The 25,155-nt window shown below is 38.7% G+C and overlaps 1 protein-coding gene across 1 annotated transcript in view; it reads right to left on the bottom strand.

Moving 5' to 3' along the window:
• Window positions 1–23,424, bottom strand: part of SLC44A5 (solute carrier family 44 member 5) — a 201,316-nt gene extending 177,892 nt beyond the window's left edge. Inside the window, exon 1 of the mRNA XM_024119947.1 lies at window positions 23,222–23,424. Within this exon, the coding sequence (XP_023975715.1) occupies window positions 23,222–23,424 (203 nt within the window). The remainder of the gene's footprint in view (window positions 1–23,221) is intronic.
• Window positions 23,425–25,155: the final 1,731 nt, after the last annotated feature.

Genomic DNA, 25,155 nt, shown 5'->3' with positions numbered 1-25,155 from the left:
CCCGCAACAACATAAGCCACCACAATGAGAAGCCCACACACCGCAACAAAGAGTAGCCCCCGCTCTCCGCAACTAGAGAAAGCACGCACACAGCAAGGAAGACCCAACACAGCCAAAAATAAATAAAATAAATTAATTAATTTTTAAAAATCATATTAAAAACCTATTAATGAGATTTTTTAAAAATTGGTATCCAATTACCTGGTATCAAATGTCATCTCCGCTACCTACAAGCTGTATGATCTTGAGAGAATTGTTTTTTTCTCTCTGAACTTCCATTTTGCCATTTATAGAATGATAGTAGCAAAAAATAAAAAAGGAAAAAAGGAAACAATTTCTGCCTTCGGGGTGACCATCTAACTGGAAAATAGTAAAGGATATGTAAATCACCTTTATAACCAAAGTTGATCTGTGCAGAATCGATGAAACTCAACTTTGGTTGAATTGTCACATTAGCTATGTGTGACACCAACAATTCTAAATGGTTTCAATGACTAAGATGGGTGTGACATTTATGGAATCACTTTTTGGAGGAGAGGAATTTTGAGCCTGCTTAAAGGACAGAATTTTGTGGCACATGGGAAAGCTGGACAAAAACACATACTGAGCCATAGCAAAGAGCTATGTCTGGGGGAGGAGAGCAGTTAGGGGAATGATGTATATCATCGGGAGTTGGAGGAGGATGTACAAAGCCCCTCAAGTCTCCTGAGAAAGTAACACAACCGTCATGTGTTTTTGTTTCTGCTTGATGCAGAGGAAATAGAAAAGTTAAGGCAGAGGCACCAACATGAAGATTGCTATCATATTTCAGACACAAGATGGTAGATGCCTGACTGAGGCTGTAGCAGTGAGAGAGGATGAGGCAATTCCAGAAGCACTGCAGAGGAATGCATTTGGTGGGGGTGAAAGAAAGGGCATGGTACCATGCTTCATCACATAGTGATAGCAATGCTTCATGCAGAAAATGATGTGCATTCCAGAAACTCATCTTGAGCAGAAACAGGACCCCACACTGCACATGGCAAGATTAATGGAAATGGAAATGAGACTCCTTCAGCACTGATTCAAACCAAACAATACCATGGTATCATGACCTTATAATGGTGGTTTTTCTCCCAGTCTGAGTAACCTCCTAAACATATGGATGATAAATCACCCTATGTTACACCAGAATGTCAAATCTCCTACTTTAAGAAAGGTTTTTCTAATCACAGCGTTGGTTTCTAAATAGCTTGCATCATCATTTGAAACAGTCTGCCCTATAGGAACACAAATTGTTAACATTTAGTTAGAATGCATGCCAACCTTAGAAGTAATACCTAAAAGAAGCAACCTCATTTCCACTGAGCAGGTAAAAGAGAACATACATAAAGCACTCAGGCTGCATCTTAATAAACTGATTTTATAGGCAGTGCTGAAAGATGCACATTTGGGGGCATTGGAAATGCACTTCTGAAAAAATGATTTTTCTTGACTACTGTGACAAAGCAGTGAAATTGTGCTATAGAACAGCCATGAATTATTGGATAATCACACATCTTCTCAGAAAAAATAAAATTCTGAATCAATATTGATTTAAAAAGAGTCTGGAAGCAAACAAGGACATGAATTGAGTTTGAAGGTTATTCAGCTTGGGTTTTCTAATATTTCTTTCTAGCCATATTTGTATTTTATCGCTCAACATGTGGCACTCAAAAATAAAAAAGACCCATGACATACTCTAATTACACTGAAGCAACTCCTTATTTTCTTCCAGTTTCATAGGTTATACATTTCATTATCGTGCCAGTCCCTATTCCTCTACCTCCTAAAAATTATAAGAACAATTTCACAACCAGAGACAGGAAATGAAGAGCATATTTACTCACCCTAAAAATAAAAATAAATGACTTCATCTTGCCTTTCCATCTACAGAGTTCAGGCAATAGCACAGTAAATGAATAAAGGTTAGGGAAAATGATAGTTTTCATCGTTATATAAATACAAACATTAACTTTTGTAAAAAAAAAAAAAAGGAGAAAATTAGCTTTAAAGTTATAGTTGAGTACAAGACTTTCTGTTGAACTTAAGAATAAACACTAGGGCTTCCCTGGTGGCGCAGTGGTTGGGGGTCCGCCTACCGACGCAGGGGACACGGGTTTGTGCCCCGGTCCGGAAGGATCCCACATGCCGCCGAGCGGCTGGGCCCGTGAGCCATGGCCACTGGGCCTGCGCGTCCGGAGCCTGTGCTCCGCGGCGGGGGAGGCCACAGCAGTGGGAGGCCTGCGTACCGGAAAAAAAAAAAAAAGAATAAACACTAAAGAAAAATAGCAAGAAGTGGTCAATTTATCACAATTGCATAAAGCAGTTTGGTAGCTGGTGATAACATCTCTCCTACTTCCTCATATCGTCCACAGGTTATTGATGAGAACAAAATTAAACTGCTTATCAACTCTGACTTTTGCCACAACTCAAGAAGATGGAAGATCATAATCACTAGAAAAACATCCCTATTTGTGGGCCTGAAATGCAGGAAAGAAAACCTGTTTTAGCGCATAATTTCTACCCACAAGGCACCACAATCCAACTAATAAAAACTGCAGGTGGAGCACACTATTAGAATCTGTATCATGTGGATGCCTCTACTTATAGGATAATTGAGGGAAAATTGTGGTAAACTATGGTCTTTCACCAATCAGTCAAACTAGTCATTTATAATGACCATCAGGGGAATAGCAGACAGCAGGGGTATACAACCTACTTCATGACCCATTCTAAACTGTTACCTCTATTCAGAGAGAGAACAAAAGAGAGAGATTGATATTCTTTCTTCTTTCTCAGGGTAGTGGGTGGGGGTGTGTTACAGAACAAGATAATCACTTGGAATGGTTGCCTGGGGGCTTATCTCACTCCTTCCTGGAGTCCTGTCTCCTTGAATCAAGTCAAAGATGAAATAGCCTGGGTTTTATACTTGTAAATTCTACGGAGCGTATGTGAGACAGAAATGCTCATCAATTTTTTTTGCTCACAGAATGGATTTTTCACAAAGAGACTGAACATATTGTGAGCTCAATGTCAAAAGACAAGTTTGGGGGCTTATTTCTTATACATTCTGTGCAGATTTAGAGGAGGGAGTAAAAATCTAGGGAAGGGAAATCTAGCACTCAGGACAAGGATTTGCCTAAATAATCTGCCGTGCTAGAAATACAAAATGCAAAATTACCCAGCAGATTTGAAAATGAATCAAATTGAATCTGGAAGTGAAAATTACAGTAAATGAAATGTAAAACTTAGTGAATAAGTTTGACATCAGGTTAGACACAGCTGAAGAGGCAACTGGCAAACTAGAAAGTAAATCAAAATAAATTATTCAGAATGCAGCACAGAGAAACTAAGAATGAAAAATATTAAAGAATAGTTGATGCACTAAGTGTAGAGTGAGAAGTTTTAATATATGTCAAATCAGATTTCCAGAAAGAGAGAATAGAGATGATGGAGAGGGGCAATGAAAGAAAATAATTGCTAACATAGAATTCGATATCTAGTATCCCTATATCTAGAGAAAACATGTTCCCCCAAAAAAAGGTGAAATAGAGACTTTTAGGAAAAAAAAAAAACAAGAAAGTTTGCCGTCAGTGGCATCTCACAAAAATATATTATGTATTTCTGAGAGAAGTAACAGTGAGCCAGAAGGAAGGTTTCTGATGAAAGAAGAAATGTAGTGTGAAGACCTATGAAGGGAGGAAGAGAACAATCAGTGGCTATAGAAAGCAATGATAATAAAGTCTGTGGGGTTAAATAAAACAAGAGAAAATTACAACAATAATAGAATGTAATCCAAAAGTTGAAGTATTGTAAGCTTCATGTATAAATAGCAGATAAAATATTAATGAATTTTAAACTTTAATGTGTATGCATGCTATAATTTTTAAAAAGCAGAATCAGTATATGTTACTTTGAAAATAGTATAGGAAGAAAACGGAATAAGAAAAATTAGCCAATCCAAAATCAGATAAGAAAGAGAAAAAAATCATTATAGATCAGACAGGGTAGGCTTCCCTGGTGGCGCAGTGGTTAAGAATCCACCTGCCAATGCAGGGGACACGGGTTCGAGCCCTGGTCCGGGAAGATCCCACATGCCGCGGAGCAACTGAGCCCGCGGGCCACAGCTAATGAAGCCCGTGCACCTAGAGCCCGTGCTCTACAACAAGAGAAGCCACCACAATGAGAAGCCCCTGCTCGCTGCAACTAGAGAAAGCCCACGTGCAGCAATGAAGACCTAACATAGCCAAAGAAATAAACAAGTAAATAAATAAATTTATTTTTTTAAAAAAAAGAACAGACAGGGCAATTAAAAAGCACAATACAGGTTTCCCCCACTATCCAAAAGGAGAGCATTTCTATGAAAACTTTCATAAGCCAAAATGGGGTAAAGCAAAGAAGCAATTACTTTAGGACACATCTTGCTAACAGAGGCACAAAATAAATTGAGATGAAGCACAGATGCTTACAGATACAAAGCTATGGCAGCTTGATGCTGAGACTGAGTGTAGTTCCTGGGGAAGGAGCTTGGCGGTGCCACTCTTGCCCCCTGGAATGTGTGCTGCCTCTACACAGGCTGCACTGCAAAACAAATGCTGAATGCTATTTTCACTTTTCACCGTTTTTGTAAAAGCGAAAATCCTCTTCCAGTTTCTTTCAGTTAATGAAAACAGGTACTAATGTTTTAGTACCTGTTTTAGGTCTTTCATAAAAGCAAAGTGACGTGAAGTGAACTTTGAAAAGAAGGGGATACGTACGTATATAAAGTGATGTATATTGTTATGGACTGAATGTTTGTGTCCTCCCAAAACTCATATGTTGAAGTCCCAACACCGAATATGATGGTATTTGGAGGAAGGGTCTTTGGGAGATAATTAGGTTTAGATGAGGTCATGATGGGCCCCCACAATGGGATTAGTGTCCTTAGAAGAAGAGGAAGGAAGACCAGAGCCAGCTCTCTCTGCCATGTGAGGACATAGTGAGAAGGCAGCCATCTTCAAGCCAGAAAGAGGGCTATCACCAGGAACCAAATCAGCCAGCACCTTGATCTTGGACTTCCCAGCCACCAGAATTGTGAGAAATAAATATCTGTTGTTTAAGCCACCCAGTCTATGGTATTTTGTTGTAGCAGACTAAGACATATATAAACTCAAATATAATGACAATTACATTAAATATAAATGGACTAGATGTGCCTGTGAGAAATAAAAATTGTCATACTAGATTTAAAAAATCCAACTATATGCCATATGTATATCCAAAAAATAAGGATAGAAAAAAGTTGAGGCAAAAGGATGGAAAAAGGTACAGCATGTAAATAATAACCAAAAGAAAGGAGTTGTATGTAATCTCTGAAAACAGAGATTATAGTAAAAAGCATTACTAGCAATAAAAAGTGTCACTTCTTAATCATAAAAGGTCCAATTAACCAGGAAGATGTAATACAGGCAATTAACAAAATTTTAAGTGTACATGTGTAGAACTGCAAGGAAAAATAGACAAATCCACAATCATAGTAGAAGATTTTGACATACTTTCTCAGTATTTCAAATACTATGATAAAACAGACCAAAAAAACCCTTTTCTGTGTATGTTCTTTTCAGTAAATATGATAGGACAATGGATATCCACAAAGAAAAAAATTATAATAAACTTGACCCCCTACCTCACATCAGACACAAAAATCGATTCCAGAAAAACTTAAAGTGAAAGATAAAATCATAAAGCCTCAGAGAGAGGATTTATTAAGCAATAGCACAAAAAGTACTAGTCATAAAGGAAATAAATGATAAATTTAACTGCAACAAAAACAAGAAATTCTGTTTATCAAAAGACTAACTAAAAAGAGGGATAAGACATTCACAGAGGATACTAATCACACCTATAACATTGAATTATTAATACCCAGAGTATATAACGAACTCCTACTGTTAAAGAGAAAAAGACCAGCTGAAAGCTTAATGGAAAAGTGAGCAAAGGACTTGGGTAGGAACTTCAGAGGAGGAAATCCAAATGGTCAATAAATAATAAAGTAATATTCCATCGTGTTAATAATTAAGCAGATATAAATGAAAACCACAAAAAAGAAATAACTATATAACCCCAAAACACTTGCAAAAAGTAAAAAGCTTGATAAGATGATGTTGACAAAGATGTGGAGTAATGGGATCTCATACACTGTCAGTGAGAATGAACATTGGTAGAGCCACTTTTGGAAAAGTTTGGCATGATCTGACCCTATGACCAAGCAATTTTACTCCTAAGTATAGATATCCCAAACTACTGCCTGTATGTATAAAGATACATGTACAATAATATTCATGGCAGCAACATCTGTAATAGCCAAAAATTTAAGACAACTCAATGTCCATCAAAAGTAGAGAAGTTAAATAAATTATGGTAGTCATACATGAAATACTAAGCAGTTACCTCCTTGCTAGAGGTGATCATTGTCCTTAGTTTTATGATAACCATTTCCTTGTTTTTCTTGTAGTTTATTATCTCTTATGTATTCCTAAATAATATAATTTAGTTTTGGTTATTTTTGGCTTTACATAAATGGAATGGGAGGGGGGGTTGTCTTTTCCCCTTATCATTACGTTTATGACATTCATACAGCTGTACATATGCTCTTTCTCAGGCACACACATAAACACACCCAAACTCACAAACATGGAAAATAAAATTCTACTTTTTCCAAAGAAAAAGTCCCACAGAGGATACCCATATTACTTCAGAGACTCTGGTAGTTCAACTCCAAAGACTCAAATAGTCCATTTAGTGAATCAACCAAGAAACCAGCGATGACCTTGATTACAGCTGCAAAATCTGTGTTATCTCAGCAAGTCACTTCTCTGACTCAAAATATAGCAATATTTTGACTACATTAGTCATCATACAGTTATTTTATTTATTGTCTGTCTTCTCCATTAAAACATAAGCTCTAAGAAGGCAGGGGCTTTGTTTTGTCCACTGCTGTATGCCCCACCACTCTGAACAGTGGTTCTGTGTCATAGTAGCTGCTGATTAAATATCTGTTATGAACAAATAATGGATTGTCTCCTAGATCTGCCTTTTGAAAGTTATTTGCGCTGCTACTTTTTATTCACTCTCTAACACAGACTGATGCCAGTTAGGCTTTTCATAATCTGCACATGCAACTATTGGCCAGAACGCATCATAAAATTGACTTAAGAAGTGCCCTGCTTTCACATTTTTTTAAATTAATTTTAATTGGTTGCTTTACAATGTTGTGTTAGCCTCCACTGCACAACAAAATGAATCAGCCATACACATACAGATATCCCCTCCCTTTTGAACTTCCCTCCCATTTAGGTTATCACAGTGCATTAGGCAGAGTTCCCTGTGCTATACAATATGTTCCCATCAGTTGGCTATTTTATACATAGTATCAGTAATGTATATGTGTCAATCCCAGGGGGAAAGGGGTCGGGTGGGAGGAATTGGGAGACTGGGATTGCTTTCACATTTTAAAAGCCTGACTGCCCGCCAGATTTCAATGCCAGATTTCAAACCTGCTTTCCGCAGAGGAGACGAAGTCACAGCCAGAACGAAACGTGTACACTTCTCAAGCGCTTCCTAGTCACTTGGGTTATTTCAGTGATGATCCCGCCAATAGTCGTTTCCTACTGCTGAGGCAGCCAAGGATGGGTGCCACCTCTAGCCTCACGTTCATAAAGAAGAAATAATATACGGCAAGATTTGCTACACTTTTATAAGGATGATTCTTCCTTCACATTTTATTCACTCCAAAGGCCTGTAAATTAACATACGACCTTTCCTCCCACTACTATTTTGTGTAAATAAGAGAAATATTTTAGAGGAATTTTAGAGCAGTTTCTACCTCTAAAGAACACATATAGATTCTACCTGTAGAATCACTGGAGCTGTCTGTTACTTTAGCCATAAATTCCCCTGATCATCCCAGGGCCACAGGAAAAGGCTCTTAGAGGATGGAGATAGCATCCTTTAGAGCAGCTTTATGCAGAGGTCTACACAGCTGTGCACAGGTGAGTACTTTAGGCATTTTGAAGATAACTCAGGTTACAGCCACATCCCAATCATTCCCAAGGCTTCCTGATTAATGGGATGATGCCTGATTTAAGATAGCTGAAGAGCTTTCAAAATCCAATGATCAGGGCTTCCCTGGTGGCGCAGTGGTTGAGAATCCGCCTGCCGATGCAGGGGACACGGGTTCGTGCCCCGGTCCGGGAAGATCCCACCTGCCGCGGAGCGGCCGGGCCCGTGAGCCATGGCGGCTGAGCCTGTGCGTGCGAAGCCTGTGCCCCGCAACGGGAGAGGCCACAACAGTGAGAGGCCCGCGTAACACACACACACACACACACACACACACACACACACACAAAAATCCAATGATCAGCCAGTGGTCCAACCAACTCGAGCTCTTAACTAAAACCTCCTAGGTCTTCTCTTTCTTCTAGGAACTCTTCAGAATTTCTAAGACATTTATTTTTGACTCAGGTCTATTAGGTAACCCTATGTACTCAAGTAAAACGGAGTTTGGGACATCTTTTCTATGCCAAGATGACACCAATCCAAGGAGAGTTTGCTACCGTCCTCCACTTAGGCCAACACTTAAATCAGCAGATGACTGAGAAACATTTCCCCATTACCTCTGAAATCTATACCTACTTCTTTTTTTATTGAAGTATAGTTGATTTACAATGTTGTGTTAGTTTCAGGTGTACAGCAAAGTGATTCAGTTTTATATATATATATACATATATATACACACACACACACATATATACATATATACACATAGTTTCAGGTGTACAGCAAAGTGATTCAGTTTTATATATATATATATACATATACACACACACACATATACATATTTTTTCAGAGTCTTTTCCATTACAGGTTATTACAAGTATATCTACTTCCTAATGTCCACTTTTCCCCACTCTGTTATCAGTTAAGAGTCAGAAGTGAGAGGTTAGTAAGATGTGTTTATTTATTTAGCAATATATATTTAGTCAAAACTTTTAAATTAAGGTATTCTCTGTGTTTAATAAACAAAAATTTCCCACAATAAAATATTTCCCAAAATAAAACCAGTGTTGATGCACATGAAAAAATAAAAGGCCCTTAACTGATTTAAAAGACAACTGTATAAAACACTTATAAACTATATTGTTGGGTTTTATAACATATAAAGATGTAGTAGAAAGAGAGTTAAACAAGAAACAGAAAGTTTATAGTCAAGTCTTATGTCTTTGACTCAATATGTAACTCTGAATAAATTTTGCCTTTTTATATCATAGTTTCTGTAAAAGGATATAATCAATACACCACCTAAGTCACGGCTTGAACAATCAAATGAGATCATGATGTGAAATCATTGATAAAACGTATGAGATATTTCCATGAACGTGAGAAAGCATTATGATTATGATTATTAGTTTTACGTTAACTATTATATGTAAAATGTCTGACACATCACAGGTCCTCAATAAAAAATTTCCCTTCTCCTTCCCTACTGATTTCCTAAAAACGCAGCTCAATTTTAATTCCCATACCCATGCCACTCACTCTGTCTTCCTTTATCTTACCAGTGAGAATTTAGAGAAAGGAAAGGATCACCTTTACATCATCCTCTCTTGTCTTTAGCTTCTGGTGCCTTTCCGGCCGCCAAAATGACCAAAAGTGCCTTCACAAATCTCATCTCCAAGAGTTCCTGAACTTAGAGGCTGGGATACTATTCACTGACAAAGAGCCCTTAAAATACGTGTCCTGACCGAAAACTTCCCTTTAAGTTGATTTCGACCTCTGAACAGTTTTCTCTGAGTATTGAACAGAATTGATTTTATTTCACTGAGCACTTACACTGTGAGGCTCAAGGACGGATAAGAAACAGTGCTCCTCTTGAGAAGGAAATTGCAGCGTAGAAGTGGCAACACACCAATATTGTAACTCAGCAAGAACGCCAAGGGTTCTCGAAGGAGAGTACAAAGACTTCAGGTAATGTGATGGAAGGACAGTTCACATTCAGCTGAAGACACCAAGAAAGCCTTCAAATTAAGGAGGTATCATTTGAGCTAGACTTGGTGAGAACCTGGGCCCAGTGGGTAAAGAAAGGAAAACCTGAGATGGAGAAATTCAGTGTGTCAAGAAAATAGTGAATCACACAGGAGAAAGATGCGTAAATACAGTCAGAGCTAGCTTAAAGACTTGTTCAGATCAGCTAGTTTTATCTTTCTTACTAATTTGAATTTAACCCTGTTCTCAAATCTCATTAGAAAACCAACAAATAAGTAATGTCGCACATCGCTTCCAGAAAACCTACTCCAGAACGTCAGAAATTTTGGAAAACAACTTGCCTTTAAAATTTAATATGGCTTTTACCCTAATCTGTTTTTAGTTCTGTGCTTCTTAAACACTCACACACATACACACATGCACACACACAATTCTAGACTATTGCTTAGGAAAGCTTTTTATTCTATGAGCTACTTTATTTCATACTAGAAACTATACCTGATTCATAGTTTAAGTACTCAGTAAACATACGAAAAGAATAGAACAGAAAACAGATAAGAGTTTGCACAGTCAAGGTTCCCCAGCAGATTCTTCAGGGGAAAAAAATGTTTGAAATGATGTAAATCAAGATGTAGTGAACATAGAAATAGAGAACAGACTTGTGGTTGCCGAGGGGAAGTGGGGGAGGGGAGACATAGAGTGGGAGGCTGGAGTTAGCAGACGCAAACTAGTATATAGAGGATGGATAAACAACAAGGTCCTACTGTATAGCACAGGGAACTATATGCAGTATCCTGTGACAAACCATAATGGACAAGAATATGAAAAAGAATGTATATATACGTATATAACCGAATCACTTTGCTGTACAGCAGAAATCAACATCACATTGTAAATCAACTATACTTCAATAAAATAATTTTTTAAAAGCCCCCCAAAAAGATGCAGTGAATATATGAAGCACAGGGGAAACTGGTATGAGTTACAGAAGCTTGATAAGCATGCATGCCATATTTAGTATATTTAAAGTATTGATAGAGATTGTTATGCCAATGACTCAGTCTAATATGTTCATTACATAAAAAGCCAATTTTTTTGTATTGCACTTTTACATCATGTTCCCTATGCTTAAGGAATACATTGGTTTGTATATTTGCAGAAGAGCATTTAACTAGGTTTATAAAAGTTTAACAAATAATTAACATTTTTTTGTGAATATTTATGTAGGCTGGTATATCACTAAGACAGGTACTGGAGTAAAATGTCAATATTATCAGGACATGTTGCTTTAGCCAGAATTATTTGACAGAGTAACCAAGAAAAAGAAAAAGGTCCCTGCTAAGTATGACATTTAACAAGACCATCTGACCAATCAGGTCAAGGTTCTTATCACAATCACTGACTTGAGTAATTATTTGTTCTGTAGATCCTAATGAGCTCTGACTTTGGCAGCATCAACTCAGTTTTTCTGGAAAATGTGTTTGTAAAATCTACTTTAAGTGCGTACCTTGATATCATAACAAAATGGACTTTGGCTCCCCGTCTCTCGCATGCACGCATACACACACAGGACTCCCACAAATTCAGGACAAATTAGTATTTTGAATGCTCAAAATCAAACATCCTGAAAATGTATTCCAAGAAATTCATTATTATTGTTTATTAATGTCTATTACTGTTAAAAGGAATTTGCTCCCTGAGGGATATGTAACTATGAGAACGTTCCCTATGTTTACTGTTTCCACACTCTGCCACAATCTATCCTAGAACACTGGACGTTTATGTATGGAACATTAAGTATACCAACCAGTTAAATGCACATTAAAATTTGTCAGCAATGCTAAACTACAGTCCAATGGAAATTTTCCTTGCAGGCACACATCTCTCTTATTCTTATGGTTTTATGGAAGATATCCAAAGAAAGCAAGAGTGATTAATTCCTTTCTTCTTACTACTTGTATATTTTGGTATAGAATAAATAACCTGCTAAGTATTACATCAGAAATATTTTAAAATAATACTATTTTTTTGTATTTTTGGCTTTAAGGATGATCAAAACTTTCAGAAGTTCCTGAGATAAGGAAAAGAAAGAACTGGTGTGAAATAATTACTTGTTCTTTTCAATGCAATGATTAAAATTGAGATGATAATATTGATTCATAGAACAAATCTGCCATGATAGAACTTTCTATTTTGAAGGTATATTATTATTTCATTTTTGAAAACAATTTAAATTGGTCTCTTTAAATCAGAGGTTGATTTTTAATTTCATAATAATAATTTTGGCACACAACTATTATTTAAAATAAAAATAAGAATTTATTCTTTCTTTTTTCACTTTTCCAATTAAATGTAGTTCTGCTGTTTCATCAGTATAAAAAAAACAAACAGCTTTCTTTTTCAATAACTGAAGAAGCTAGCTAAGTTTGTAAAGAAAGGAAAAGTAAAGCTTCACCAAAAGAATGAAAAATAAAGGTGAACCGCGTTGACCAATTACCAGGTTTCCAGCTGAAGTTTTCCAGTTGCTTACTCATGTCCCTGAGTAAGCAACTGGAAAGTAAGCTCTCAAAGCCCAACTGCACTTTCCCATTTAAGCAATCCAGTTTTCTCAGCAAGTTCTGAGCTGCTAAGGTACTATTTATCTATGTTTAAAAATAAAATTGAGTAGCTTAGCTTTCTTTCTGCTAAGGGTGGTTCTAACTGAAGAGCTTTCTTCAATGAAGAGAAAAATTATATTCCTCAATGTTCCACCCTCTGGCATTAAGGCAGGCCTGGTTACCTGGAAAAGAATGTCAAGCTCAAAAATTAACATTATAGGATTTCCTTTAGTTGCAGGAGGAAAGAAAGAATTTCTGGGCTCTTTGTATTCATAGGCTATAATATATACTTATACCTATCTACATCTGAAACTATTATTTTAGAAAGAAGAGTATAACTTTAAGGATTTGTTGATTGGAATTTCTTGCCCTTAAAATAGTTCCATTCTTTTATAACTCCTTTCATCTCTCCAGCTACTGGAACTGACTCAGGCTCAGGTAGCATATTTGTCAGAATATTCTCAAGCATTACAAAAATGGTCAAGGGTATGTCCTTCCAAATGCCTAAAGATGCCCTTACCATGCAATTTATACAGAGTAAGTACTCCTTACCTCTTGTCCTCGTGCTAAAGTGCTCTGCTCTCACCTTATCTTACAAGAGCAAACAAAACTGGGATAAAATGCAAATATGTAGCTACAGAAGTAGAGAAATAAATAGGTGGGAGCTCTTGTTAATATGCAAACATGAATCTCTGGAAACATAAGGTAGGAATCTGGACCCATTTTGCATAATAAGGCTTCCTTGCTCTCTGGTTACAAAAGCTAGGGGACACTTGTTAACATTTTTAAGTTTTTAGGGGAAATTTAAGAATATTACGGAAGTCTACGTACAACCAAAATCCTCCAATTAAAAGTGTAAGGGGAGGACTTCCCTGGTGGCGCAGTGGTTAAGAATCCGCCTGCCAATGCAGGGGACACGGGTTCGAGCCCTGGACCAGGAAGACTCCACATGCCGCAGAGCGAATAAGCCCATGCGCCACAACTACTGAGCCTGCGCTCTAGAGCCTGCGAGCCACAACTACTGAGCCCGCGCACCTAGAGCCCGTGTTCCACAACAAGAGAAGCCACTGCAATGAGAAGCCTGCGCATCCAAGCAAACAGTAGCCCCCGCTCGCCACAGCTAGAGAAAGCCCGTGAGCAGCTACGAAGACCCAATGCAGCCAAAAATAAATAAATAAATGTATTTTTTAAAAAGTGTAAGGGCAGAAAAGCATGGTGTTGAAAGAGCACAGAGTCTAAGATCTGGGTCTAATACTGGCCCAGCACTAACTATCTGGGGCAAGTCCTTTAAAACCTCTGAACTTCAACCCTTCACCTATAAAAGGAAGGGATTGAAGATGATCCTCAAGGTTCCTTCAGGCTCTAAACACCTGGCATATGATAGATCCTGAATAAATGCTTGTTGAATAAAAATGCCTACAACTGCCAAAAATCAAGAGATAGAAAATACAGAATACAGCCTACCCAGCCTGCTTTGATTCAAAGTGGAGAGAATGGAGAACCACCAGGAAACCAGAGTCCATCTCATAAACTGTAGGGAGGGAACAGAAGGAATAAAATTCAAACCAGGGCAACCCTACTAGAGATTATGATATACAGGTTGTACACAGAACATTCAACCAAAATTCAGAATGTTGGTTTTCTGCAGCAATCATACAGGAAGCTGAGCACCACCCAAAAGAGAATCTTCGATGTGGGATCTGAGTGGGAAGGAGGGAGGCTGTTGGGAGGAATCAGTGCTGTCAGACAGAGAAAAGCAGGAATGGGAGGGAAAATGTAATTTCCCTGTTTAAGTAATAAGAGATTGAGCATTTAATAAATCTCGACTGAATGTACTGTGTCCTCACAAACTCCTTAATAATAATGACCACTTTTGTTGGTTATAGGAATAACATGCAGGTGCTACAGAGAAGACCTAAACTAAGAAGTCTGTCAGGAAAGAGAATCAGAGCTGTGGTCTCAGTCTGATGTGGAGAAATCACTTCAGTTTTCTGTTGGATTTGGTAGCTACCAAACAAGTGGAGGAATCAATCCACTATTAACAAATATTTCAGACTTCATTCTCTATCTATCTATGGGCAGCAAGGATATGTCAGTGGGAAATTACAGGCTCACTTCATTTCCTAAGGTGGGGAAATCAAAAGTTTGTTTTAGTTAAAAGCAAGATACAAAGTCTTTTTTAAAATAGAAAACTTTATGCAGTTTGTGTCAGATCTTTACTGTGCTTGTTTATGCAAGTTACTTGGCCTCTCTGTGCTTCAGTTTTCTCACCTTTAAAATGGGGAAAATAAAACCAACCTCAAAGAGTAGCTGGGTAGATTAAGTAAATTCCCATACGTAAAGCGATTAGAATAGTGTCCAACACATACTTACTGTGCTATGAAAATATTTTATTGCTGTTGTTGTCACATCAACACCCCCAAAGACTCAGATAGCTTTCAACAGTGTATAGCATTTGACCTTCCTGATCCTCAAGAAAATCCAAAAATAGAAAAACATTTGGGAAATAAAATGAACTCCATTCTAGAAAAGCCAACTTTATCTATGTAATTTGGAAGAGTAGGCAGGCAAAGTCCCAACCATTTCAAAAATTAATAATGAGAGATATATGCATTTCAGTTACTTAAACCAAGCCATCAAAAACTATAATAAAGGGTGTCGCATTTAATACTGTAAGGAAATTATATATTTTAATCAGTTCCTGCTTCCAAAGGCTCTTGTTCACATAGACGTGGAATAGTTGATGGCAATAGTTTGTGCCAAGAGGCACTCAATGCTATGGAGAGAGGAAGCCAGCTTGGATTGCCAGGGGAAATAAAAGTTCCAAAGTAAGGAAGAGCTCTTTTCCAGGGAATCAGAAGTCACCTTTATATAACATGTTTTGCCTGAAGAAGAAATGTGTCCTTTTCCCTTAAATTTACATTTGTTCCCCGCAAGACGTCTCTAGGCTTTCTGGAATTTCTATTTGAAGTCAGACCTGTTTTAGCAATAATTTTCCATTGCTACAGCTCTAGCTAACATTGATATCCTGACTGAGAAAATAATAAGAAGCAATTAAAAGTACAGCAGAACATTTTAACCCAGGCATTTTGACACTGCGGACGTTTAACAGAAAATACAATTTGACCCAAGTAAAATTAGATTAGGTAGAAATTATTGTGAAAAATAAAACTAACAATGCTAAAGATATATATATGTATATAGATAGATAGATAGATAGATATAGATATACATACAGATATAGATATATCTATATATAGTAAGGGGGTTTTTTTCCCTTTTCCTTTTTAATTAAAAAATGGGGGCTTCCCTGGTGGCGCAGTGGTTGGGAGTCCGCCTGCCGATGCAGGCTACACGGGTTCGTACCCCGTACCGGGAAGATCCCACATGCCGCGGAGCGGCTGGGCCCATGAGCCATGGCCGCTGAGCCTGCGCGTCCGGAGCCTGTGCTTCGCAACGGGAGAGGCCACAACAGTGAGAGGCCCGCGTACCGAAAAAAAAAACAAAAAAAAACGGGGGGTTGAAGAATCAAATATTGTTAGTAACCCTTAAAACTGCAAAAATTAACCTTTTAGATAAAAGTAATATTAAATCATCAGCATTTGTGCTTTGAAATTTTAAATAGCAGTTGGTTATTTGCTCAGTTCACTACTTGGTTCTAGGAACAGAAGTTGTAGTTATATTCTTCGGTGGAGAATGGACAAGAGTAGGGCAATGGCTAAAGCTTAAAAACCAGTTGGGAGGCTATTGTAAGTATGTAAATAACAGACAGTGGCTTAAATGAAGTGATGCACTGGAGACGGTGAGTTTAGAGCCCTTCTTAGAGATGGGAAGATAGGGAGACAAGAACAGGTTTGGTGGGATATAAAGTTGAACCAAGAAGTCTGGAGCAAGACAAAGCAATCCGGGTCAGAGATAAAAATGTAGGAGTTAACAGCATATTCATGGGCTTTAGAACTATGGGACCCAATGAACTCACCTAGGAGCGTACAGAAAGAAAAAATGTGTCCTGGGGGCCCTCCAATAATCAGATAGTAAACGGGCAGAGGAGGAGGAGATATCAGGAGACAGGAGGAATCAGGAGAGTGTGGCATCATGGAAGGAGAAGAAGAAAGTATTTCAAAAGAGAGGGTGGCTGCATGTGTCAAATGCTGCTAAAGGAGAATAAGGTGAGAAAGGATAATTTTTCATTAGAGAAACAAGATAGAAGTTTTTGGAAACTTGGGTAAAATGCTGTTTTATGAAGTAGTGCAGAGATAATTCCAGTTGGTGAAGGTTAATGAGAGGCTGGGATGGAGGAAAGTGGAGTCAGTGCCTCTAGCCAATGCTTTTGAGGAGTTTTCTGTGAGAGAAAGCAAAGAAATGGAGAGGTAGTTGGAAGATGATGAGGGGGGTCAATGGAGGCTTTTTTAAAACTTCAGGTGGCCGACATTAAGGCATGTTTGTTTCTAGATGGGAATGGTGCAGAAGCGAGGCGGCAGGATTTCATAGCAAGGTCCTTGAGGAGGTACTAACCTCAGAGAGGGTGAAGATTTCCCTTCTTCATAAGAGCAGAGGGGATGGAGCACATGGGCGCGAGTCATGGGTTTCTCTAGGTCTCAATTTCTTTGAAACAGGATGCTGTTGAAGAATGTTTTCTATGGGCTAACCTCAACAACACTCCAATTCTTCCAAGCTCACCCACATTGTCAATCACAGTTACACTTTCTTAAACATAAGGTTAAGAACGAGTGTACATGTCGAGTGAATGGACAAAAGAGAAAAGACAAAAATGGCACCACTTGCCAAATCTGCTTGCAATGCCTATTTACCCATTCACCCCTAACTCCTGGGTGTAACACTCTTAGGATCTGGGAGTGTTTCCCCTAGTATAGATGCACTTTCAGGGGATGTAAACCCAACAGTTCCTCCCAGGCCATGATTCAGCAGGGAGTTCCCCCATATATATTTTCTCTGGGAGAATGAAAGTTGCATAGGGTCTCAAGGTCTCAATATCTTATGTTGGACTTTTTCCTTTTCTTTGACTCGTGTCCATTCAAGGAGAAGCAGTATTCAGTGGTCCCTCTCACCTTAGGCTATGACACCAGAAGTGGAGGGCTTATTCTTCATTGGCTCATTTATCTCAAAATTCTTATCAGAAAGATGAAGATTTTATTATAGGCCTAATTACTTTATCCTAATTAAGAAGGCAAGACTTATGAATGAAAATATAACTTTCATCATACTGAGCAGTAAAACATGGTTTTGAATCATGATACATTTTGAATCAGAACAACTCACTGACTTCTGATAGCCCCAAAAGGCTTGGCCTCTGCTTTTTTGTAAGGTAGGAGAAAAAAAAATCTGCTGATACATTTTTCACTCCTAAGGTTAAAAAAAAATCACAACTGGAACTTTATAAAATAGCCTCTTCAAAAGGTTGTATTACCTACCTTTCCTCTTTATAGGATCATATGTGATCAACTAACAAAATCTGGGTGAAGGAACTTTGAAAACTATAAAATGCTACGTAAGTGTAATAAACAATAGAATCTACATAGGTAAAATTAAAGTACACAAGAGTCCAAAATGTGGCTTTGAGAACAGAGGTAGGAAAGTACATATATGATAATTTTTTTAGTTGAGGATTTGGAACCCAAGTAACGTAGGAAGTCACAGCAGAAAAGTACTTACTTGTAGATCTCAAGGGCAATGAGAATGCATAAAGGAAGAAAAGTTCTTGAAGCCAGTATTGCTCAAACTTTCATTTGCGTGAATCATTTGGGAATCTTGTGAAAATGCAGATTCTGGTTCAATAAGTCTGGGGCGGGGCCTGAGAGTCTGCATTTCTAGCAAACTCCCAGGTGATACCCAGGCTGCTTGTCTACAGACCACACTTGGAGTAGCAAGACTCAACTATCAGGGGATAACTGAGGAGCAAGGCAGGTGACACCAAACAAAGAGGACTGAGTAAGATACTCAGAGTGTCACGAAACATCCAAGAAGCCTGATGGTGGAGATCTTTATCAGAAAAAGAGAGTTAAAGAAAACACATGTGTCAGTCACAAACTGGGATGGAAGGACCAGAAAACAACATGTATAGGATGAAGTAGGGTCATGAAGCATCAGTAGCTATATGATGCTCTTCCTGGGGGATTCTTTTATAACTCTAAAGAGAGGGAACCTCTTCAGGAGGTAAAAATCAGCCACTTGAAAGAAGCCAAAAAGTCTTGATCAGCAATTAGTCTTTATCAACCAAAAACTTAGGTGTTCCTGGAGTTTGAAAGAATCGTGTATTTGTTATCGATAGACTGTCATAAAGCATTCTTAGGCTAACTTAGTACTTAACGCTCAGACTGTGACTTACTATAGTTCTTGCCCTCTAAGTAAGTGGCTGGTAGATCTCCTAGGAAAAAGCGCAAAGGGCAAACAAATCTTTATTTGTAGGGGCTGGTAACTCTGGAGCTCAATACCCATTTCTCCCTTCCCTAAAAATCCTAGTCCTTAAACTTTAATGCACAGAATAACAAAGTCAGTTGGACTGGTGAATACCTGAATTCACTGATAATGAACACTTAATCTTAAATTAAAAATAAAAAACTGCATGCAGAGAAAGATACATACTGTATGTTTTCACAAAAAATAAAACGAATGAATATGACAAAACAGAAACAGACTCACAGATACAGAGAACATACTAGCAGTTACCAGAGGGGATAGGGGCAGCAGGAAGGGAATTAAGAGGTACAAATTACTAGACATAAAATAAAATAGGTAATAATGTAAAATCATTACTATAAAGCATCATAAATGATAACATTTGAAATGTAAAGAAAAACTGCACATTTATAACCTATAACAGAAAAGAATCTGAAAAAGAACATATATATATATACAATATACATATATACATATATATATATTTAACAGAATCACTTTCGTGTACACCTGAAACTAACACAACATTGTAAATCTATATTTCAATAAAAAATTTTGTTTAAAGACTGTATGAAAATGCTGGAGGTAAGAGTTTGGGGGTAGGGGAATAAAGCTGTTAACTCTTCCATTTTTGTCCATGCCTTGTACAATGTAATAGATGATATATGCACAGTCTTACAAAATTCGGCATCAAAAAATGAGGCACTAGGGCTTCCCTGGTGGCGCAGTGGTTGCGCGTCCGCCTGCAGATGCAGGGGAACCGGGTTCGCGCCCCGGTCTGGGAGGATCCCACATGCCGCGGAGCGGCTGGGCCCGTGAAGCCATGGCCGCTGAGCCTGCGCGTCCAGAGCCTGTGCTCCGCAACGGGAGAGGCCGCAGCAGAGGGAGGCCCGCATACCACAAAAAAAAAAAAAAAAAAAAATGAGGCACTTTGTTTACTTTCACTTTATGTTACTACTTAGACCTCAGAAGGCACATTGGTCGTGAGAAACTTAATATGCATTAAATACCTTTAACTACATGCAGAATAGTCATTGTAGACTAGAGAAAAGAGATGTAATTCAAATTCAGCAGCCACACTTTAACCACATTATGTGTGGCCTTTTGCTTTAACAGAAGCTCCACATGATAGCTATTAGCTATCATGATAGCCATTAGCACAGCCCACATGATAGCTATTAGCACAGCCCATTCAATTTGGAAGGTAAAATTCAGGGTTACTTGGAGGAAAGAAAAAAAAGGAAGCAAGCTCCATAGTGAACAATGATAGCACCCTAAGGCTTTAAGGTTCAAATAATCCCATACATATGTTAAACAAAAATATTAATACTTTCTATGAATACTCCATTCTTTGCTGCTTTATCAGACTTGCCACCCATTAATGAAAGCTATTGAAAAACATTTCCACTATAGGCATGATGGGCAGAAATAACAACACTTGGTCTAAGCTTTGACTAAATAATAAATCATTGAGAGTCAGAGTTGTGATAAAGAGTCCAGGGAAAGTGAATATGTACAAACTGTGTTCACTTGGAAAAGATAATAATAATGATAATTAAAATAGCAACCTATTTTTGAGTACTTACTAGGCACGAAGCCATGCTTCATGAACATTACCTAATTTAAGACTCACAAGAACCCTTGCTATAGTCACAATAACCAGTTCGCTTCTGAAAAAATGAAAAGTTGAGGCTCCCAGAGGCAATATGAACCTTAGGGTCTAATCTTTGCTTAGAGTCACACAGCTAGCAAGTGGGGGATCTGGAATTCAAACTTAGGTCTGTGTGGCTCCAGAATCCACTCGTAACCAGCACAACTACTATCAAATTTACCACAAAATTAAAGATTATTCATAAAATTTTTTTTATGACATTCCTCTCTCCCTCCCCACTTCAAAAATAGCAATGCTGGACCACATTCATCAGGATGATAAGCATTATCTGACTTCGCAGCTTTTTTATTCGACATATAGGTTTCAGATTTACCATTTGTAAAACCAAATAAAGCTTCCAAATATCATGAGAATGGCCATCTCCCACTGGTTTTATTAGACTATAGCATGCATGTGCAAGGCTTAGTGCATGAGAGAGAGAATAAGATGTCAAGATCCAATACTAGCTGCTTCATTCCTGTTCCTGGGCCCTAAGTGACAAGACTAGTCTTTAATACCCCAATATACTAAAAAGCGACAAAATTTGAGGTTTGACTTTAAAAATCACATGTCACGATGGTTTTTCTGAAAAGCCCACCAGTGTACCATTCTAATCAAATGCTAGCTCACACAATAACAGTGGTCAGTCCATGCCTTGAGTCTTCTACTCTGCTCTTCCCCAGCTCTCCCACCTAATGAACTAATATAACTCATGAACTCCACCTGCAGGCCCAGGCCCCTCCAGGATCACAGCTGGGCATGGCAGGAAGCAGATCAGCAATCTCAGCCCTAGCAGATGAGGTGGAAGAGACTGGGTACTCACTGTAATATGGGTGCTTTTATAGACATAGTTAAATCCTCACAACTATACACTCTAAGTGTTATTATCTGTATTTTAGAGATGAGGAATATGGAAACTCAGAGTGTTAAAAGTACTTGACCAAGTTTGCATAGTCTTATTGTTTAAAAAAAACAAAATAAACAAATAAAGCAGGTCCCCTATTTCCCAGTCTGAATATTGTACAATATAATTTTGACTGCTTCTTCCCAGATTTTGCACAATGAGTAAAAAAAAAAATCCAAGTTCTTTTTTTGGTGTGATCAATTTACAAGATGGTTGAGCCAGCTTTCTGTGCGAGCTTATGTCTTTTTCAAAAGCTGTTTGTGTGAACATTCATATCTTATGCTGATTGCCTTGTGGTGTGTACAGACACCGAAGCCAAGTTATTCAGACCCTGGCAACAGCTGGGAAGACTGGCATCTAGAGTGAGATAAGCACCCTGCCGACTTGTATCCAGTGCAGCAGAATCAGTATGAGGTTGGAGACAGGAGCCAGTGGACTCTATTTTCTAGTCTGGTTGCTGTGCCTTTTACTACCTTTATTCACTTTTGCCTTTCTTGCTTGAAAGGTGTTTAGGGGGATGAGGATTGGTTAGAGACAGGCGTGGAGGAGGGAGTAGCAATGGGTGGAGCCAGGTTGGAAACTGGTGAGAGAGTCATGTTCTTGCTAGAATCTTATTAAAAAGAACCAGGACCCTAATCCCAGACTCAAGCTCAGCATCGTTAATGGTGGGTCAACCAGATATTATGTTTCTCCTGATGTGATGCAGCATACCTAGGATGTATTCTGGCCCAAAAATGTTTAATAGGAATCCACCAATCATTTAGATTTAACCTAACCTACACTTTATGGGAAATACAGGAGATAAAGAAACAATGTAAGTTATATTCTTGGGAAGGAACCAAACAAATCCAGAAAGTGAGATATTCCTCAGGACAACAGGTCAGCATTAGGAGAAAAGGGAACTGTGTCAATCAGAGGAGACTTGAGGGACATAAACCACCAGATGCAAGGCCTGGCCCTGGATTAGATCCTGGTTTGTTCAGAAGGCTGTAAAGACGTTTTCAGGGGGAATAGCTGGGGAAATCTGAATGTAGAATGAATACTAGATAAAATTAACATTTGTTGAACTGAAAAAGTCAAAATTGTTAATTGAAAAAAGCAGGTAGCAAAAAGCATATAAAGCAAAATCTCACTCGTAAAAAAGTACAGATCTGGAAGGACACATGACAAAGTTTGTGATTAGAATATGGTGCTTTATGTAGTTAAATTTACTTTGATGTATTTTCTAAACTTTCTACAATGTGAATAAAACTGTTTTTATAGTAATAAAAATTATTTTAATTAAAAGAATTAGCTATTGAAATAGAAGTGCATGGTCCTTCCCACAGAGGCCATTTTTCAATACCCGTAATACACAACTCGTTAATAGAATACTCAGGAATTAAACACAATGGTTGACATTTTTCAGTAGGATCCTAACTTCTGTCCACTTCCTTAGGCTCCAGGTGCCAGGGATGAGTCCCAGCACTCATGAAACCTTTGATCTGTGTTAGCATTCCTGTTAGCTGCCTGTGCTGGCCCATCAGTGGGATGGGCCCATCAGTGGGAAAGCCCGGGCTTCTGCCTTAGTTGCTTTGCCCAGAGCTCCATTTTGTTTCCTGAGCGCACCTCCTGGCTTTGACCCTGAGGTCCTGCTTCACTCCTGCCAGCCCCAAAGACTGAATCTTGTTCACAGTACTCCAACTCCGCGGCTTGGATATGTCTGAACAGAGCCAACACTCGGAGTCACAATGCTGCCATTTATCTGAAATTTCAACAGCTTCTGGTGGCTGGAGTTGCCACTGCTGTGCCCTGCCTGCCAAATCGGACATGCTCTGGCTGCTGTTGCTCAGCCAAACTGTGCCTGAGCGTAGCACGCCCGGTATACTGCAAGGGACCAGTCAGCTGCCCAGGTGGAGCCAGCCTCTGTAGCCGATTTCATTCTCTCCTGCCTTCACTGAACCCTGCTATAAAGAGCCGGCAGTCTGCAAGCCCAAGACAGAGGTGATGCTAAGCCTTCATCATCTGAAAAAGAGGCTGGTTATAAACTCCTTGCTGAAGGAGAGAACAGGACACAAGGTCTGGGCACAACTACATCCACAGGCTTATTAATGTCTTCCTTCCTGAATTCATTCATTTAGTAGCAAGCATTTATCGACCTCTTACTGGGTATCAAATACTATACTGGGCACTGAGGCTACATAGGTGACCAAGGGAATCCCTGCCCCATTAGAGTTGTTCATAATGCTTCAGGATGATAGACCTTAACCAAATAAACCCACGAATAATTATTTACTTGCAAATGTGATATCAGAGATGCTATGAAGGAGAAGTACAAGGTGTGAGGACAATATCTAATTGAAAATTTAAAAGATGAGTAAGCTGGCATGATGGTTGGCAGTCTTGGCAAAGGGCACAGCGTGGGCAAAGAGCCTATGATAGGAAGGAACTTGGCAACTATGAGGAACTAAAACAAGGCCAGCATGGCTGGAGGACACTGGGTGAGGAGCTGAGTGATAGGAGCTGGGGCTGGACAAGCAGTGAGGGAGGGAAAACGGACACACGTGATTGTTCCCCACCTAGATGGCCTTGTAGAAATATATGCTCAAGCAACTGAGGTCTGAGATGCACCTGAGGTTGCTGGGTATCATCTGTAACCTCTTATGTTTTTCAAAAGAAGAACTGCTGCCGAGTCCAAAAAGGTAACAGAATTCTGGGCATTAAGGTCAGGTACTGGAACAAAACAAAAATCATCATCCCATGCATCAGTAACCTTTTTTTACAGTTCTAATAGCCATAATTTAAAGAAAAACATAACGGAGTTAGGGAAAGCCCAGAGAAAGTAAAAAAAAGAAAAAAAAGAAAAGAAAAAAGAAAAAAGGGCCAGAAAATGTGGTCCATACATAAAGAGCTTCACACAGAGAGAAAAAAAGATGAAGGTAGAGATGACCCAAGTCTATGAAATCAAAGGCTACAGAATGGTTGCAAGGGAAAAGAAAGATGAACACTACATTTTAGAAATTAGAAATGGTGTTTTCATGGAATGTAGAAGGTTTGCAAATTCATAACCCCCCCCAAAAATACATTTTAAACAGATGAGATCAAGTTCTGCTTTCTTAACGGCACGATGGGGTCAAGAGAGACCTGGCCCGGCACTGCCCCCCACTTCCTCTATGGCATGGGGCAAGTATGATGTGTCTGCTTCATCTGTAAAATGGGAGGGAGCTCCATCACAGGGTTGTTGTCAGGAGTAGGTGACATGATATTAAAATGCTCACCACAGTGTCTGTCACATAATAGATACTCGGTGAACGAATGTTCACACCCTTCCTTATAGAACACAGGAGCTCTGACAGATGCTGCCACATGAAAATAAAATAGGTGGATGAAAAGAAGAAACAATTGATAAAGAAAAGATTAATTTTTAAATCACTGGTATTTTTTTAAACAGCATGAACTATGCGGAAAATATGTGCACCTCAGAATATACCCACTGGTAACCCTTCCAAATCCCCAAGAGCACAATAGATGGTCACTGATATTCATGTATAGCAGGAGTCTCC

This window comes from Physeter macrocephalus, chromosome 4 (genome assembly GCF_002837175.3).
Source record: "Physeter macrocephalus isolate SW-GA chromosome 4, ASM283717v5, whole genome shotgun sequence".
Lineage (NCBI taxonomy): Eukaryota > Metazoa > Chordata > Mammalia > Artiodactyla > Physeteridae > Physeter > Physeter macrocephalus.
This window is presented reverse-complemented; position numbering and strand designations above follow the sequence as displayed.